The sequence below is a fragment of the Mauremys reevesii genome, linkage group 13 (genome assembly GCF_016161935.1).
Source record: "Mauremys reevesii isolate NIE-2019 linkage group 13, ASM1616193v1, whole genome shotgun sequence".
In the NCBI taxonomy this organism is placed as follows: domain Eukaryota; kingdom Metazoa; phylum Chordata; order Testudines; family Geoemydidae; genus Mauremys; species Mauremys reevesii.
Window position 1 is genome coordinate 42924585 of NC_052635.1, and position 17277 is coordinate 42941861.

At 41.3% G+C, this 17277-nt stretch overlaps 2 protein-coding genes across 11 annotated transcripts in view; one reads left to right on the forward strand and one right to left on the reverse strand.

Moving 5' to 3' along the window:
• Nucleotides 1–7906, reverse strand: part of DIDO1 (death inducer-obliterator 1) — a 95372-nt gene extending 87466 nt beyond the window's left edge. For 2 of the 9 annotated variants that reach the window (XM_039497699.1, XM_039497700.1), the window contains exons 1-4: nucleotides 7759–7887; nucleotides 6570–6757; nucleotides 5054–5183; nucleotides 2638–2710 (exon numbers count right to left, since the gene is read on the reverse strand). The gene's annotated coding sequence lies outside the window, so the exon portion shown is untranslated. Of the gene's footprint in view, nucleotides 1–160; nucleotides 574–877; nucleotides 1087–2637; nucleotides 2711–5053; nucleotides 5184–6569; nucleotides 6758–7758 lie in introns of those variants that run through there. The other 7 variants (XM_039497695.1, XM_039497691.1, XM_039497690.1 and 4 more) reach the window with 6 other exon arrangements.
• A 1476-nt stretch (nucleotides 7907–9382) lies between these two features.
• GID8 (GID complex subunit 8 homolog) lies at nucleotides 9383–15677 on the forward strand. Of its 2 annotated transcripts, none has more exons than XM_039499362.1 (5): nucleotides 9383–9540; nucleotides 10220–10349; nucleotides 11014–11210; nucleotides 11936–12133; nucleotides 13536–15677. In XM_039499362.1, exons 2-5 carry the CDS (start codon nucleotides 10232–10234, stop codon nucleotides 13707–13709), a joined length of 687 nt encoding a protein of 228 aa, XP_039355296.1. In that variant the 5' UTR covers nucleotides 9383–9540; nucleotides 10220–10231; the 3' UTR covers nucleotides 13710–15677. The 2 variants fall into 2 exon arrangements, with proteins under 2 accessions (XP_039355296.1, XP_039355297.1); XM_039499363.1 differs by lacking the exon at nucleotides 9383–9540 and adding an exon at nucleotides 9730–9885.
• Nucleotides 15678–17277: the final 1600 nt, after the last annotated feature.

The following is a 17277-nucleotide window of genomic DNA, read 5'->3' on the forward strand; positions in this document are numbered from 1 at the left end:
TGGCACCTGGCACCATTAGAACTGGAGAAAGGAAAAATGTAGAGGCTGGGAAGTTACTGAATAGTTTATAGGAAGCCAAAAGAGTTTCAATTCCTTGGCTCCTACCTTAAGACTAAAATCACCAAAACAAGGTGAAATTCACCTCTTCTATGTAACTCACCAATACAGATTGAATTTACTTCTAACTCCCCCAGGAAAAAAAAAACAAGGCACCCGAGCTTGGATGAATTTCATTCCCACCCAAATGACCCCTACATCAGGATGACTGTCTCCCCACATTTCATCACTCCCATCACACGACCCCCCAACTGCGGGTGTCCCCCCACAACCATCACATCACCCGAGCCCCTCTCATCCGCTATGCGGGGCCGGGGGGGAACAGACGGGCAGAAAGGGGAGACGGATCGTGACATCACAGAGAAGTGGTTTGACATCAGCTCGATTATGATGTCGATCATCTTGTATCTCAACGGTCACCTCGTCTCCACAGTGGAGAAACCCGCCTCCGACACCCTGCTCCGTCCGGCGAGGGCGACGTCCCTCCGCTGCGGCCCGACAGCCCTCACCGCTTACAGGGAGGCTCCTTTCGCTTCCCTCAGGGGCCCTGCCTTGAGCGGCCGGCCTCCGCTGGTACCGCGCCAGGCCGACGACTTGCCCGCAGAACCGGGTCGGGCCGACACTATCCCCGAAAACAGGGCTCGTTGACCCTCCGGGGGCCCTGAAGCCGCCTGGCCGGGCCTACCCTCCTCCATTTTCTAGCCAGGCCCAGCGCCCCCAGGCCGTAGGCGGCGACCACCCCTTCTCCGCACCCCCCGCCTCAGTGCGAGCGGTGTACCCCGGTGTCCCAGATTCACCTCAGGCCGCCTCTCTCACTCACCGTCGGGAGGAGGGGACAGGTCTCGCCGCCACCGGGCGCCTCAGCCGAGCCGAGCCGCCATTTCCTCCTCGCAGCAGCTCCTCAGCGCTGGGCGCGGGGCACCACTCCTCCCCAGCTACCATAGAGACTGACATGGCGGCGAGGCGTGGCCCAGAGAGTCAACCGGCCGGCGCTCCCCGCGCTGTTCTACACACTGCTCCCGTGAGGACTTCTGGGGCGCTGCGGGCAACTGCCGTTCGGAAAACATAGAGCGCGAGGAGGCGGGACGCAGCCTCGGGGGCAGGAGGGGAAGCGCCGCGCGCACTGCCCGGAGGCAGGAGAGACTCTGACAGACCAGGCCGTGGGTAGCTCCCTGCAGGGCGCGCGCCGGGCAAAGCGGGAGCAGCAGAGCTCCAAGGCGGCAGGGCAGGGGGCTGCTGCCAAGCGGCCGAGACCGCAAGTTTCGTAGGGGGGACAGCCAGGGCAATAACCTCTGAAGTGAGAGGTATCCGCAGGGGGCAGCTAGGGGAAGCCCCTCTCTTCCTACCGAAGTGCAAACAGCAGCTGGCACCACCAGCTGCACTATTTTGATGCAGTGGTGGGAAGACTCCTGGGTTCTCTTCTTAAGCTCTTCCTCGGCGACTGCGCAAATTAACCTCTCTGTGCCTCAGTTTTCACAGCAGTAAAAAGGGGGATAATTCTTACCTCACAGGAGTTAAAGAAGTTTAATTCATTATTGGCAAGGTGCTTTGAGATCCTAGGCTGAAAGGCACCGTAGCAGTACTAAATATCTTTACAGTGACTCATCCTGGGGAGTAAACATAGCTTTGTCATACGGTGATTTTACACTGAATAGGGCAGAGAAGCTGCATCTGCCTGGAAACAACTGTCCAGACCCAAGACCAGACCCATTCCCTCCTCCCTCAAAAGCAAATCCTCAATTGTATTTGGTTGGATGACTAAAATTGCAAAGAAATCAGGAAGCAGAATTCTCTGGGAGACCCAGCTGCCCACACAAATATTTTTCATATCTGTTTATTCAATGACAATGTTAATCTTTCTTACTGTTCTCTCCTTTCCATTCTGTTGTACCTGTAATTGCATTTGAAGTATCACTTAATCACTACTGTAACTGAAGATGCCTAATAAACTCCATTTTATTTTTAAATAATGTACTATTTAGGTTTTTTTTTAAATACCTTAAATACTGATAAACCCTAACAATTATCCTAGAGTTTGCAAAACCATACTAGTTGGGATTTGTCTGGGGGAGGGTAAAGACCTGGTGTCAGTGACTCGAAAGTTTGATAGACACTCAAGGACCATTGTTCTACAAAAAAGTACTTTGCCACATGTAAATATACAATGTATTACAGAACCAGACAGGTGCTATTTTTTGCAGTTGTTTTCTGCAAAACCGTGATCCTCTAAGCTGCTTTTGGGGGTGGACCTTTGCACTTGCACAGAGCCCCATTCATTTAATTGATTTCAGTGGAGTTTCATGCAATATAAGGACTAAGAACAATAAGAAAATATAGTAAAATTAAAAATGTGCTTAGTACTAATGCTGTAAAACTGTTCATTTCCAATAAATTTGTATTTTGAAGCTGAATATATAAAAATGATTGAGAGAGTATAGTGGTAAAAGCCCTGGATTGGATGTGATGTTAGATAATCTGGGTTCCAATTCCCAGTGCTATTAACTTCCTTTTGTGACATTAGCTAAATCAGCCTCTTTGCCTCTTTTTCTTCAACCATAAAAGGAGGGTATTAATACTTACCTCACTCGTAAGGACGTAGTGAGGCTTAATTCATTATTGGTTGTAAAGCACAGAGATCCCTTGATGAAAGGTGCTACAAAAATACAAAACATTATTATTATTAAAAGTAGACACTGCCATCTTAATTTTGTTCTGCAACTACAGAGTTCCAATAAACTGAATACCTTGACCTATTTGAAAAAAATATTGCAAAGTTTTGACAGACCAAATTCACCTGTGATATAATCTCTAGAATAATAGAGAACGTAGTGAAAACACTAGCATCGTGGCATGTGTCAGATAGATAAAACAAGTAATTTACACATCAAGGAAGTAAAATGTAAGTGTGTTCCAGGAAAGTAACTACCAAACAAGTGTAAAAAAGCATGCACCACACTCTACTCTCCAGGTCCTTGCAGTTGTATTTTCTACTATATGCACCCTCCATTGTTCCCTCCAGGTATTAAGTTATCAATTTTGCATCCCCCCAGATACTAAACTGATGCAAGTTACATTTATGCCCAATATGTAAATCTACATCATGCTTTATATCTCCTTTTGGCTTAGAGGATTCCATGCTTGCACCACTACTAGATTTGGCCCAGCTAGTTTCACTTATCAGTTGTCTTCATTATATTTACTGGAGATGTATCTTCAATACTGTATTATGAAGATATGTTGTCCAAACAAGAGGATTCTTCTACCCTATTAGAAATAACGTTTCATCTGTATTTCAGAACTGCTCAATTTGCATCTCAGGAATTCCCTTTTCCACTGCTCAGCAAACAAACTGATTTCCTTTTCAATAGTCAAGTCCTAAAGGATCTTTCTTCATGAGAGAAATTGTTTTTAATTTTTGGCATTTAACTATGTGTAAGCTAGAATTGCACAGCACATTCATTATGAAACTACACAAAACACTTGCTTTTCTGTTTTGTCACAAACTCTAAACTAGTCCAGGTTTGTAGAGGCTCACAAACCTTTTGAGCAAGCCCAAGCTGATTATGCAGGGGACTGGACTGGATGACCTCTCAAGGTCCCTTCCAGTCCTATAATTCTATGAATGAACTTAGGCTGATTTAGGGGGTTGAGTGTTTTGGATGGGAGCAGGGCTTCAACTTAATTTCTTCTTACCTAGAAGTTACAACATGCAAGTTCATCACCAAAGAAAATGGTTCCCACAAATGCCTACAAAATTAAACAGCTGAGTTTCACACAGCACTAGTATCAGCTTGGCAGTACAACTGAAATTCATGGTAGGCTGGGGCTAGCTCAGGAGACTGGATAACAGACTATAGAGCCTCTGACCTCTTCTATGTTGGAGTGAGACTCCGGACCAGATTGGTAGTGACCAAAATTAACCATTTGACAGTTGTTTGTTTGGTGGTCTGCATGAAATGAGTTTGGTCTCCGTTCAGTCCCAGATTCATGTGATAAAAAACACCACCACAATTTGTCTTAATTGAGAACACTGAGACTAGCAAAGAGACTTAAAGGCTGACAGGCAGTTTAAAAAATGTTCCAACAGACACCTTCATGCTTTCTCCTGTGCTGCCCCTTATGCACTGGAGGAGCTTCCCATAAATATCCACCAAACCACCACATTGTCTTCCTTCATACCCCTCCTTAAAACTCGTCTCTGCTGTGATGCCTATAAAAAACAACAATTGTTAGGCAGTTGGTGTATTGTGACCATTGCTTAATGCTGATCAGTATTGTCTCATTTCTTCCTTGTGCTCCTTTTTTGTTGTATCCACCTGTTAGCTTGTAAACTCTTGGGAGCAGGAGCCATCTCTTCATTATTTTTGTGCAAGGTTTAGTACAATGGAACGTTGGCATCTAGGTGCGCTGCTAAACTACTACTACTAACAGGCATAGAAATTTCACTGTCTTCTCATCCCACTAGAGATGGTACCTTCAAATCTGGATTCGGGTGCATTTGTAGGGAAATGGTAAAGTGATCAAATAACTCTTTTTTTTCCCCAAGAGACAGGACTGAAGAAGAGCTCTTGAAAGCTTGTTTCTCTCACCAACAGAAGTTGGACCAATAAAAGATATTATCTTACCCACCTTGTCTCTCTAATATCCTAGGACTGAAATGGCTACAACAACATACAAGTTTTTTCAAGACAGTCTCATTTTTCAATGGCCCTTAAAATTTGGAGCCCTAGAGTTGGACAATTGTTTTACACTCTGTATCCCAGCATACTCCTCCTCTCCGCTAGGGGCACTACAGCAGACTCTGCAAAGCCATTTTCAGCAGCCAGAAAGAGGCTAAAGATGGCATTACCCCAGGAGGCAAAGGTAGGGAGTATAAATCGTGAATGAGCTTTCCCTGGAGTGGGGAGTGACAGATGGTGCCTTTCTTCATTTTGATAATCCAGACACCTTAAATATTTGGAAACTTGCATTGCTGCTGCTTTTGCTCATGCTATACCTGTTCTACGGATAAAGGCTTTCTTCGTTTCCAGCACCTCTCACAAACACTAGATGATGGGCTGTCACATGGGCATGTCTCTGGAGCACTAGATTCTCCAAGGTTGTTGATTCTCCACCTTTCTTGAGCTCTAGATTCACACAGATACAAAATACTTAACACTCATTTTAACACTTTTCATGAAAGCAAAGCAAAATGTTTAGTGCAGGGTTCACCACCAACAGGGAATTTTGGAAAATAAGTGCAGAATTTTCTCCATATTTGGTCTTTCACTGGGATTTTAGCCAAATTCTGGTGGATTTCTGCAGAGATTTCTCAGTTTGTTTTTGGCTCTACAGGATTCTATTCCACCTTTTTAATACCAGACACCATTGTAACACCCAAGGAAGTTTTTCAACAATTAATAAAATTAAAAATTAACTGCAGCGGCTGCACCAAATTTACAAAAAAAGTGTAAAATTCTCCCAAACCATCCAGTATGAGCCTAACATTTTGTAACTAGTGTAGAAGTCCCTTTTATCCTACTTTTTAAAGTCCTTACAAAGTTGTAGTTAATAAAATATTTCCCAGAAATGTATTTTGGGATATATCCCATCATCTTGGAAACTCTCCCACTCATGGAAAGCTTGGTTTTCTAGAGCAGTGCTTAGCTGTAGCCAAAACAAGTCATGCTGCTGAGATGGAAAAGTGGACTGCCTCCAGAGGTAGAAGCTTGGCACAGCGAGTTGGCTGACCCGGCTGCTAAAGACCTGGTAACATTTCTGAGAAGAGGCACCTCAAACATTTTGAAAAGATTTGGCTGACTTTCTATAAATCTCTGATTAATTCCTAGTGAACTAAAACAGATACATCATTCCTCCATTCCTCTCTCTGCCCCTCTTTCTCCTCCCTTTCCATTCATTTACTTTCCTTTTTTTTTTTTTTGGTTCTCCCTTATTTTGAGGGGGAAAATTCAAATATAAATTAAAAAATAATAAAGATTGATGACAGACCTTGCTGTTCTCTAGTTTCTGCAGGACACTGGCACATGGGGGAGGGATAGCTCAGTGGCTTTGGGAATTTGGGGATTGGTCCTGCTTTGGGCAGCGGGTTGGACTAGATGACCTCCTGAGGTCTCTTCCAACTCTGATATTCTATGATTCTATGGAAGATGTTGCTACTATTATTTGGTCCAGTCTCTTGCTTGCCAGGCTGGGAGCATATTGTCACTCTGAAATAATAACCATTAAAGACTGCTTGTTTCTAAGCAATCTCATCCAGCCCTCAAGCCACAGAAGGGCATTTGAAGAGGCTGCCACTTCTCCTACGCAGCTCAGCAAAGTTTTGGCAGGTAGGGTGGGGGAAACATGAGGGGTTCATCACTGGGGTACTTGTCCTAAGGAGTGGAAGGAGCTTAGCATCTGGCAAGGGGAGAAAGAAATTCAGTGGGGAAATTTTCCCATTTGCTTTCCAGACACTCTTCCCTCACAGCTTCATTACTTCCAGACTCCTTTCGTCCTCTATTGAGAGCACCTACCTTAATGAAGGACTTAAGGGCCTGTTTCCCACATCACATTTGAAGCCTGTGTACAATATGACTTGGTGCTTCTAAATCCTAGCGCTCCAGATCATACAGTACTAGGAGTCTGAGTGCCCCACTATGCACACAGTTAATTAGACAGGCCAGCAGGCATTACATAGTGGATGATCCAACACTTACTTCACCTGGTATAAGGTAGAGAGAGGACAATGAGTTAGTTGGTTGGCCAGCCAATAACGTATTTATAATACATTGAAACTAGGATCTGTAAAAGCAGCAAAGAGTCTTGTGGCACCTTATAGACTCCAAAACGTCTGTTAGTCTATAAGGTGCCACAAGACTCTTTGCTGCTTTTACACATCCAGACTAACACGGCTACCCCTCTTATACTTGAAGCTAGGATAAAGTTTGAGTCACTATGATCAGACACTGATCCTCCAAAATATCTAGGATTTTCTTCATAAAACTATTATGTTAGCAGGGAAGAAGGGCTGACAATGCAGACAAAACAAATCAAGACTAATACAGACATAAATTATTTGCATCTTTAAAACTTAGTTTAAAACTTATATACAATAGTTAGATATTTCTAGCAAGAAAGTGAGAGTTAATATAGACATGTGGGTTCAGCATTAACACCCCATTAAAACAAATAGGAAAATTAACACTTCTCAGAAGTATTCTTTGTTTGCAAACTCATTAAAAAGATACTTGTTCAGGTAACGTTCAATACATTTCCTTTGCAACAAAAATGACTAGAAACTCCCCATCCCCATGAAAGCTTAAACTCTACAGGAAACTTTTAGGCATTACCAAAACTATATGGGGAGACATTCATTCTGAACATGTGTATTACTAGTGCCCCAAATTATTATTTATATAATCATTTTATGTCATTCTATATTTCCACACCCAAAATAGTGTGGTGGAGCAGCAGTGTGTCACTGGAAGCAATAGCTGCAGTCCAGCACCTACTTTTGTCTCAATTTCCCTTTATATTGGTGAAAATAAGTCCACGAAGGGAAAATGAATAACGTATTTGTTGTTTTCCTGAAACTGTGAAGAAACCAGAAACCAATACTGTAGACAGGTCCACTGCACACACCTGGTCAAACTTTTCCTTGTTTTTTTTTAATCAAGAAATTTTCATTTTTCCTGCTGCTTTTGTGACTCTTGTTCCCTTTACCTGTAATTGCAGTTGTGGTATCAGTTACACTGCACTACAACCTTCTCTCCTTTCCCTGTGTTTGAGGTGTGGTTCTCTGTATAGCAGAATCAGGAAGTGGTCATAGGGATTGGACCTCCCCATCCTCTCCAGCTATATAGAAGTCTCCATATAAACTCCACCTATTAGGGAGGAGTTGGCAAAGTCAGATAATTTGAAGGGTTGGGGGGGTGTGTTTGGACAAAAGATGTTCTTCAATCTTATTAGCAAAAGAGGCACAGGAAAGAGTCCTCTGCTCAAAATGTACTAACTGGTTGGGAACCAGCAACTTTCTGGGGTTTCCATTTTAAGGGCTCGTTTGCACATTTACATTGTTCCTGATTAATTCCAAAAGCCTGAAGCAAAGGCCACTAAAGTAAATAGGAATCTTTCCATTGAATTAAATTGACTTTAGATCATGCCTTCAGAGAGGACCATAGAAGATAAGAATAAGGTGATTAGGGACAAGTATAGAGGGTTAATGGATGTTGCACTATATCTGAAGTTACAGACGCAGGGCTTATGTTATTTTTTATTTGTATCTTACACTGGTTGTATTTATTAGTACTCTTCAACTGTAACTTTGAAGTGCTTGTGACAATTAATAATAATATATATATATAGTAGCTCCTTGTTAAAAAATCTGTATTGATTATAAACATTCAGTAAAAAAATTTGTATAGAAATAACTCAAATTTAAAATTATTAGATAGTGGTTGTACTATGCTATGATAATTTGAGTTTTGGGGTTATGCTTTTCAGGTGCAACTTCAAAAAAAAAGTGTGTGTGAAATGGGTAAATGCAACCTCAAATACCTGCTTTGCGTGGGGATTGGGGAAAAGTGAAATTCCAAGTTTTCCTGGAGGATCCTGATGTACGTTGTTCTGAAAATGTAGGTTTTTTAAATACTGATTTACCTATTTCTGCTATGAACTTATTTTCAAAAAATTTTTTTAAACTGAAATAGTTAGATTGGTACAACCCCTCATTTGGACAGTTACACAGCATAAAGATGCATCTGCACATTTATACCAGTAAAACTGCATCCACATTATGAGACTTGTCCTACTTGAAATATACCAGCATAGTTAAAACAATAGTGTTTGTGCGTAGTGTAGACAAGGCCAGCGCGAAACACATGCAGCATAATCCCTACGGGTCCAGGTGGCTGTAGCGTGCAATGGTGATGTCAGGGCATCCCAATAATAATCCCTGCACAACCCGTTTTAATCTGCGTTCAGATTTGACCCCAAGGTCTTCATGCTCATAGCTGTGCCTGGGATTCATATTCATCCCATTGACTTTCATGGGCCTAATCACAGGCCTGTGTGAAAGGCCCTGATCCTACAGAGCCTGTCAGACAGACCAGTGGCTGGGAGCCCTATAGCGCCGGCCTTGCCTCCTCTACCGCACGGGGGGCTTGGCAGGGCTCAGGGGACGCGGCCCGCCGCACGTCCATGCTAGTTTTCTCCACCGCTTCCAGGCTGCTTAGCATAGTCGAGGCCTCCCTCCGCCAGTCTCTATGGTACTTCGCCGGCCTCCAGGTCCTCCGTAGTCTCTATGGTGCTTTCCCCTCTAGGTCTTGTCTGGGTTTCTTCTTCCCTCCCATCTCTATGGTGCGTGCCGCTCCCCGGCTCCGGCAGGCGATTGGCTGGGAGGCCAGTTCTCGCGAGACGAGAGTTGCAGGCAGAGTCCCGGCTGAGCGAGGAGGCGGAGTGGGGTCTGGGGCCGCGCACCGGGGCCCGGCAGCAGTGGCGCGTTCGGTAAGATGGCGCCTGGAGGCCTCGCTCGGGGGGCGTCGCGCCGGGCCCGGCAAGGGGGGCTAGAGCCCGGCCGGGGCAGAGGCTGAGGAGGGGTTTCGGGGCCCTGGGGTGTTAGGCGCCGGAAGAAGCGGCTCTAGTCCTCGCACAGCTCAGGGGGCCTGGCCCGTCCCCGCAGGAGCATCGGGGCTGAGGGGCGCGCGCGCTTGGCAGGGCCGAAGAAGCCTTCAGCGTCTTGGAGGTGGCGCCGCCGTAAAGCCCCCCGAGACCCCGACCGGCTCAGGGCCCCTCGTGAGGGGTGGGGGATAAGGCCCGGCCCGCCTGTGTGAGAGGGTGATTCGGTGCCTGGTATGTGTAGGGAGGGGCGCGTGTGTACCATGGTGTCTGTTGTACGTATATGGGGTGGGGGGCTGTATGCTGGGCGCGGGGTGTCTGTGCGGGGGCAGGGCTGTGTGGTGGTGGGTGATGTATGTGGGTCGGTTTCTGTTACAGTGGCTGATCTCAAAACAAGAGTTCAGTTCTCCATTCGATAACTTTTTGTTTAGCCAACAATCTTTATTGAACAGGCAAATAAGGTATTAATAACTGAGCTGGTCCCACAGTTCTTATAGGCAAGTTAGACTTAACTTTTCTTTCACCTGTTGGTATCTGTGCCAAGTAAGATACTTTTCATTCCTTATAGTGAAAATCCAGAATGAGTTATGCAGAAAAACCTGATGAAATCACAAAAGATGAATGGATGGAAAAACTCAATAACTTGCACATCCAAAGAGCTGATATGAATCGCCTGATCATGAACTATCTTGTTACAGGTAACAGTGAGTAATGGATGCTACTATTACATTTAGTAGGTTGGTCTCTTTAGATCATCTGACATTTATTTTAATCAATAAAATTCATTCTTACTAGAATGAGCTATTAAATGGTTGATACTAATAGATATCACTATTGCCTGTATTTTCTGTGATTTCTAGAAAATATTGTAGAAATCACAGAAAATATAGTTGATAATTATTGTTTAGACAGCCAGGGTCCATAGCGTGGAATGTCAATAGCCACATCTGGCATTACTCAAGGTGTCTAAAAGCTCCACAGGGTTATTACTGATCTGGTGCATCCCAGCCAGTCTATAGCCATGCAGTGTCCCCTCCTGAACTCAAATCTGATTTTCAGGGCTCGATGTGCAGGGACTTTATCTTCAAGGCCGACTGTGTGACCAAAAAGTGCTGCTGGTGGTGACTGATGATGACTTCAGTCCTCAATAATCCCTATTACTGAGAAAATCAAATCATCTTATGCCCAGTAGTTCGTTAGCAACATATATGAAATGCCTCCAGCCTCCTGAGGTCTTGTTTAAGCAACATCTATGTTTCAGATCTATATAAGTCAATTGGAAGTATACAGGTTTGATAAATCTGTACTATTGTATGTAGCTTATTAAGTAGAATTCAGAGATGAAATGTGTTTTTATTTCAGAGGGTTTTAAAGAGGCAGCAGAGAAGTTTCGGATGGAGTCTGGAATTGAGCCCAGTGTTGATCTAGAGACTCTGGATGAAAGGATAAAAATTCGAGAAATGATACTGAAAGGACAGATTCAAGAAGCAATTGCATTGATTAATAGTCTCCATCCAGAATTGTTAGATACAAACCGATACCTTTACTTTCATTTGCAGGTAAGACCCAGTGATTAATTTGTTTTGTATCTAGAATTGTTTGGAGACTGAAGAAAAGATGTAATTGCAAGCATTCACTAATGTGGTGTGGAATGTGATTTTTAACTGTCTATTTCTTATGTTATGGCATGGAATGCAGTAGCTTTTAAAGAGTATTTTTAGTTTGTATTTCTTAATATAACCATATTCATCTTACCTATGATTTGTAAACTCCCAAATTGCTGATGGTTAGTCATGTCTTCTGGCAGCAGTTATAAAGTTTCTTTAAAACAGGGGTTCTCAACTGGGGGTCGGGATCCCTCAGGGGGTTCTGAAGTTATTAGGTGGGGGGTCATGAGCTGTCATACTCCACCCCCAACCCCGCTTTGCCTCCAGCATTTATAATGGTGTTAAATACATTAAAAGGTGTTTTTAATTTATGGGGGCGTGTTGCATTCAGAGGCTTGCTATGTGAAAGGGGTCACCAGTACAAAAGTTTGAGAACCACTGCTTTAAAACTTATCTTCTAGGTTTTAAATGGCTCCAAAATCAATTGAAAAATAGGATTAACTGTACTATTAGTCCAACAAGAATGTATTTGTGAATTTTAGTACTGACAAAATACTGATTTATTACAGCTTTGCTACTTAATATGTAGGAGAAGAAATGGAATACCTAGAGTCTAACACATTAAACATCACTTACCCCTCTATTGACTAACCTTGCTTTGATCCTCACGTATATAGCAGCAGCATTTGATTGAACTGATTCGGCAGCGTGAGACGGAGGCAGCCCTGGAATTTGCTCAGACTCAATTGGCAGAACAAGGAGAGGAGAGCAGAGAATGCTTGACAGAAATGGAGCGCACGCTGGCATTGCTTGCCTTTGATAATCCTGAAGAATCACCATTTGGAGACTTGCTCAACATGATGCAGAGACAGAAGGTAATGCATGCTCAAATGAAAGCTCTTTCCACTTTTGTTTATCCTTGTGGACAGCTAATATTACAATATTTTGTACATAATTACCAAATGTTTATAAACTGGTATGGAGAACAGAAGTATTTCTAAAGCTGAGACTTCTGTTATAATTTAACAGCAGTATTTTTAGAACACACAAGAACTTTTGTAATGTACAACATCCCCCATTTGTGAAACTATGGGCTTGCTTTATCCATCTTTTGATACAGTATAAACTACTGCAATTTCCCTCTTATGCTCTTCCTAATCTCAATGCTCTGTAAACTTCAAGGTGTTCAGAATGATGCTGTCTTGCTCTAGGAAATGGGAGCATATTTCCTTTTCACTGGCTTCCTATCCACTTCTGAGTGCAGATGAAAAATGCTCTTAGTGTTCTTTGATGTTACTTGGATATGCTCATTTTGACCTTTTTTCCACCTGTGTCCCTCAACTGCTGCCACTATCCCTTCCAGATTTAAAAAAAAACAGAACTACTTTTTATAGTCAGATTTAGGTAATACAGCATAACTTTAATTGCTGCTTGATTTTGCTTAGACTAAAAAACTGTAACACATTGGGGTAGATACTAGAAGCACCAGAACAGTGCTTCCTACATGCAGGGGTTTTGAGAAATTAAAATGGCTTCATTTCATCTTGCTGTTTCTCCTCCCACACCCTTCCTGATCCTGAAGGCTGCTAATAGAATATGAAAGGTAAACTTGTGCTTCCTGGTGTTATGCATTAGAATTGCTCTATGTAAGGAAGGTAAGGCAATTGTAAACTTCCTTATGGGATGGCTATCAAGAGAACTATGTTATCCCATACACTATGTTTTATAGAATTGTTTAATCTTATATTCTGGGGGAAAATGGCTGTTATTGTACAAACCTGGTAGTGGAACTTCAGAGCAGAATTTTTATCTTGAATGTTTGGAGAGGCAAAAAAATACAGTGAGGTAATATTCTATGTGGTTAATTTGCTCTAACTTGTACTGGTGGATTATGGTCCCCATTGGTTGCTCCACCACCAGGATCCTTGGAGCACATTGCATTCTGACCTTATCTCCTCATCTTCACTCTTGATCTTTCTTTGCGCTGGGTGGGCCAGGAGGGGCTGGCATGGTAGCCTTATGCCAGCTGAGCAATTCTCAGCTGCTGCCTTAAGGAAGATTTAACACCTTGTGGCACTGCTGTAATAGTGTGAGAGAGGGTTTAAAAGGCCAGATCCTCAACTCCTCTTACTTGTTTTCAGTGTAATGTGAGACCAGTGAGGTGTTTAAGCTCTACTTTTTCTAACTTGTACTCAGAGGAATTCATAAACTCTGCAGGACATTCTCCTTCAGTTAATATATATGATCACTACTCTAAGTTCAATATTTCTTTTCCAGGTATGGAGCGAAGTTAACCAAGCTGTTCTAGACTATGAAAATCGCGAGTCAACACCCAAGTTGGCTAAATTACTCAAACTACTACTGTGGGCTCAGAATGAACTGGACCAGAAGAAAGTAAAATATCCAAAAATGACAGACCTCAGCAAGGGGACAATTGAGGAACCCAAGTAAATTATGTGCAGATGGACACCAAGAAATCTTAGTACTGCACAGTATACATTTATATCAGTCTGTGACTGAAATATTTTTACTACAGTACAGAACTCAACAATTCAGATTTTTTTCAACGAACATCTTATTTAAAGGGAGAAAAGTCCCTTTTAAATGCTGAGAACTGCATTGAAAGGCGCTATATCTCTTTGAAAGTCTGACTTAGGCTATGCACTATCATACATTTTTTAAAAATCCAATTAGACAGGAAAGAAAAAAATGGCATTTTAAAGTACAGTGCTCAAGGTTTCTAATTGGCTACTGATACTTAGTTTAGTGGCCAGTGAGTTAAATGGGGTTAACTATTCAGTTAAGTTTAACACACTCTCATTTGAAATGTATATAGATCAGTGAATATTTTCTACCTTATGTTAAGTTATAGCAAGATATGCATTTCCCCTTAAAACTAACAACTGGTCAAGTTTTCATCTAAAACTTTCTTACTGTACGGCCAACCTTTTGCATAGGAAATAGTGTATAAACTTGTAAATCATAATTTAAGGACTTTTTTTTCCCTTGTTTCTGACTCTGGTGCTTTATTTATATGGTGAGAGCTATGTTCACAGTGGATCAATGACCCATCTTTTCACAAGTAGTATTGCTGGAAATAAAAGTTTATTTTTAATTTCAAGAATGACCAAAATGGCCTCCTGAAATAAGACATTAAATCATATATTTAAATAGGGTTGTTTTTTTCATTATTCAGGGATTTTTTTTCCTTGTTAAACTTCCACCTGTAGTCACTGCAGTGATGCCAACTGGTTACTACACCCTTAATGGCCATTTGTGTGTGGCTTGGTTAGCTGAAGTCTCCTTGGTGATACAGGGGAAGGCGGAAATCATAGACTTTTTTGCAAGTGTCCACCCTCACGCAGGGTCTGCCTTTGTGGAATAGCTTGCAGGATTTGGGGGTGGGTGGGTGGCATAGTTTGTAGTGTGCTAGTGGTAATCATTCTTTTGGCATATTATGCCTTGGATGAATGGAGTAGTGACGTTACAAAACCCTTTTCCATAATCCCAGTGACTTCATATCTTTCTGAAGAGATGCAGTTCATTTTCACAGCTGTGCTATTGTTTGTTCCACTCCTGTTAGAAACATTATAATGCTTACACGAGGCTCTGATTTTCTTGGTCACTGAATTGTAATCTTCTGGGTGTAGGAGGTTTTGCTGGATGCATGACATAATCTTACATTACTTCATACTGGTATATCTGGTAGTATTATGTACTGACCTTGCCAAACTGAGATCTAGATCTTTAAAACCCATATGCTGAGTTATTACAAAACTGCTGAACAAAGACCAGTTTGGTGGAGGAAATAGCATAGTATCACAGTACACTGGCAATTTACACTCTACCCATCAGATACTATGGATATCCTAGTCTGGTAACTATTATCCTGTAGATTGAAACTACTTAGTTTTCACTTAATTTTCTGGAATATTTATGCATTAAACGTAAAAGCTTTGCAGAGACGTGACTTAGAGAATAGCAAAACCTGTTGCTGATTGTGTTACTGTGAACAGTTTACTTGTGTGTAGCTATTTTCTGGGGGAGACAGTTATCTCTATAGCTGCTTAGGAGACACCTCAGTGCCAAGGTTAGTCTAGCTGATGGATATAAAACAAGAGACTGATCTGTCCCATTTTACTACTGATGGTTTTATTTGACATCCTGATGTTTTTACCATACGCAACTCTTGTAATTCATACAAAACTGTAATGAACTTTCATTGGCCATCACCTGCAATAATGAGCTGGCTTTATTTCACCCTCGTTGGTTATTCTAACAATTTACCTGAACTGAGAAGATAAATATTGTTTTCAGTCAGTTGCTGTTTTTTAAAGTATATTATTTTAATTTGCAATCTATACGGTTAGTATAATTTTGTATAACAAACTGCAGAAATTAAACTGTTTGCTCTGATTCCTTCATGAACAACTGATCAACTTTTCCTCCAGTCTGACACTTTTTGTGCTGACCCTCATCTGAAGCTTTTCTTGGAGGAAGTTGAAAGTGGTGAATTTTTGTAGAATGACTAGCATTTTTCTCTATGAGAAATGCGATATTACAGACCTGGTTGAATAGTTCACCATACTTTTAGAATGCTGCATTAATTCCATATAGTCTTTGGGCGAAGTGCATAGATTGCTTATTTTTTTCCATTAAAAATAAGATGTTTTCTAAGAGGTTGAAATATAACATTTTAGTAAAGGATTATCTGAGTTTGTTTTTATTAATATACCACATTGATAAGCAGCTTTAATCTGTAAAGTCTTTAATTGCAAGAAAATATTCAAAAGCTATGCATTTTACAGAAAGCATAAAGATAGTAATAATGGTACTTTTAGGGATCTTTATATTCATGTATATAATTTGCATATACAAATATAATATATACTCTGAAATATTCTTGAATGGTAGGGGCTGTGAAACATAACTTATGGAAATACTGTGCACAGTAAACGCAGACCTGAGTACATGAATGAATTTTTGTCATGCATGAGAAATGTCTTATTTGGTGACTACTAATTAACGGATTTTGTTATATCCATCATTGTTAGATAACCACTTTAACAAGTAACATTAAATACCACTTTGATCAGTTTGCTGCTAGTGTAAATATATTTTGTTCCACTTCACATAACAAAATGGTACAAAGATAGATTTCTTTGTGTATGAATGATATGGCAGCAGCAAACAACTACAGTAAATGTGTGGTACACTATTCATATCCCTAGCACATCCTTTCCTTTGTTGAAAGAAGATTTGCTTTATTAATGATGTAAACACAGTCAGGATGTAAAATACTCTGCTTTGTGAATATATCTTAACTGTATTCTGATTAGAATATAAACTTCTCATATTTTCATGATGATTACCTACTTAATTGTTTCTGCCTCTTGGCTGTTCCCATTATTCCATTTTGCCAGTCAAATACGAAAGGTAAACTTTTGCTTTCTGCTGTTATACAATAGTTTTCTATGATGGGGGAGCAAATAGTGGATTTACATATGGGTGAAGAACTGAAAAAACTCTTCTCCCCCAGAGAATACTGTTTACAGAATGTTTTAATCTTGCATATTACTGGCTGGGAACTGGCTATTACATAGAAACTAGTAAACTGATTATAATTTTTATTTGGAATTTTTGAAGAGACAAATGTATATAGGTAATATATTTAAGTACAAGGAAGCTACCTGGAAAGCAGACTGAGGTGAAGTTTTTACAAGTTATGTAGAATGTGAGTGTACTTAACTTTTTTTAAACAGGATACCACTGTAGCTATAAAACCACATAAGGAAGCGATGCAGCAAGCAGGCAGAACTTTTTTCCACCACATGTAAGATAGGCACAAATGTAAAACATGTTAATTACACTATCCCAGGGTGGTTTTTGTTTTTTGTTGCTTAAGTTGTAAATATCCCTCTGGTTTGCACATTTAAGAGTGCAAGTTAAGAAACGTTGAACAGGATTGCTTGAGTACTAGAGCTGTGTGATACTCAGCTTCTTTACAATACTTTAATAC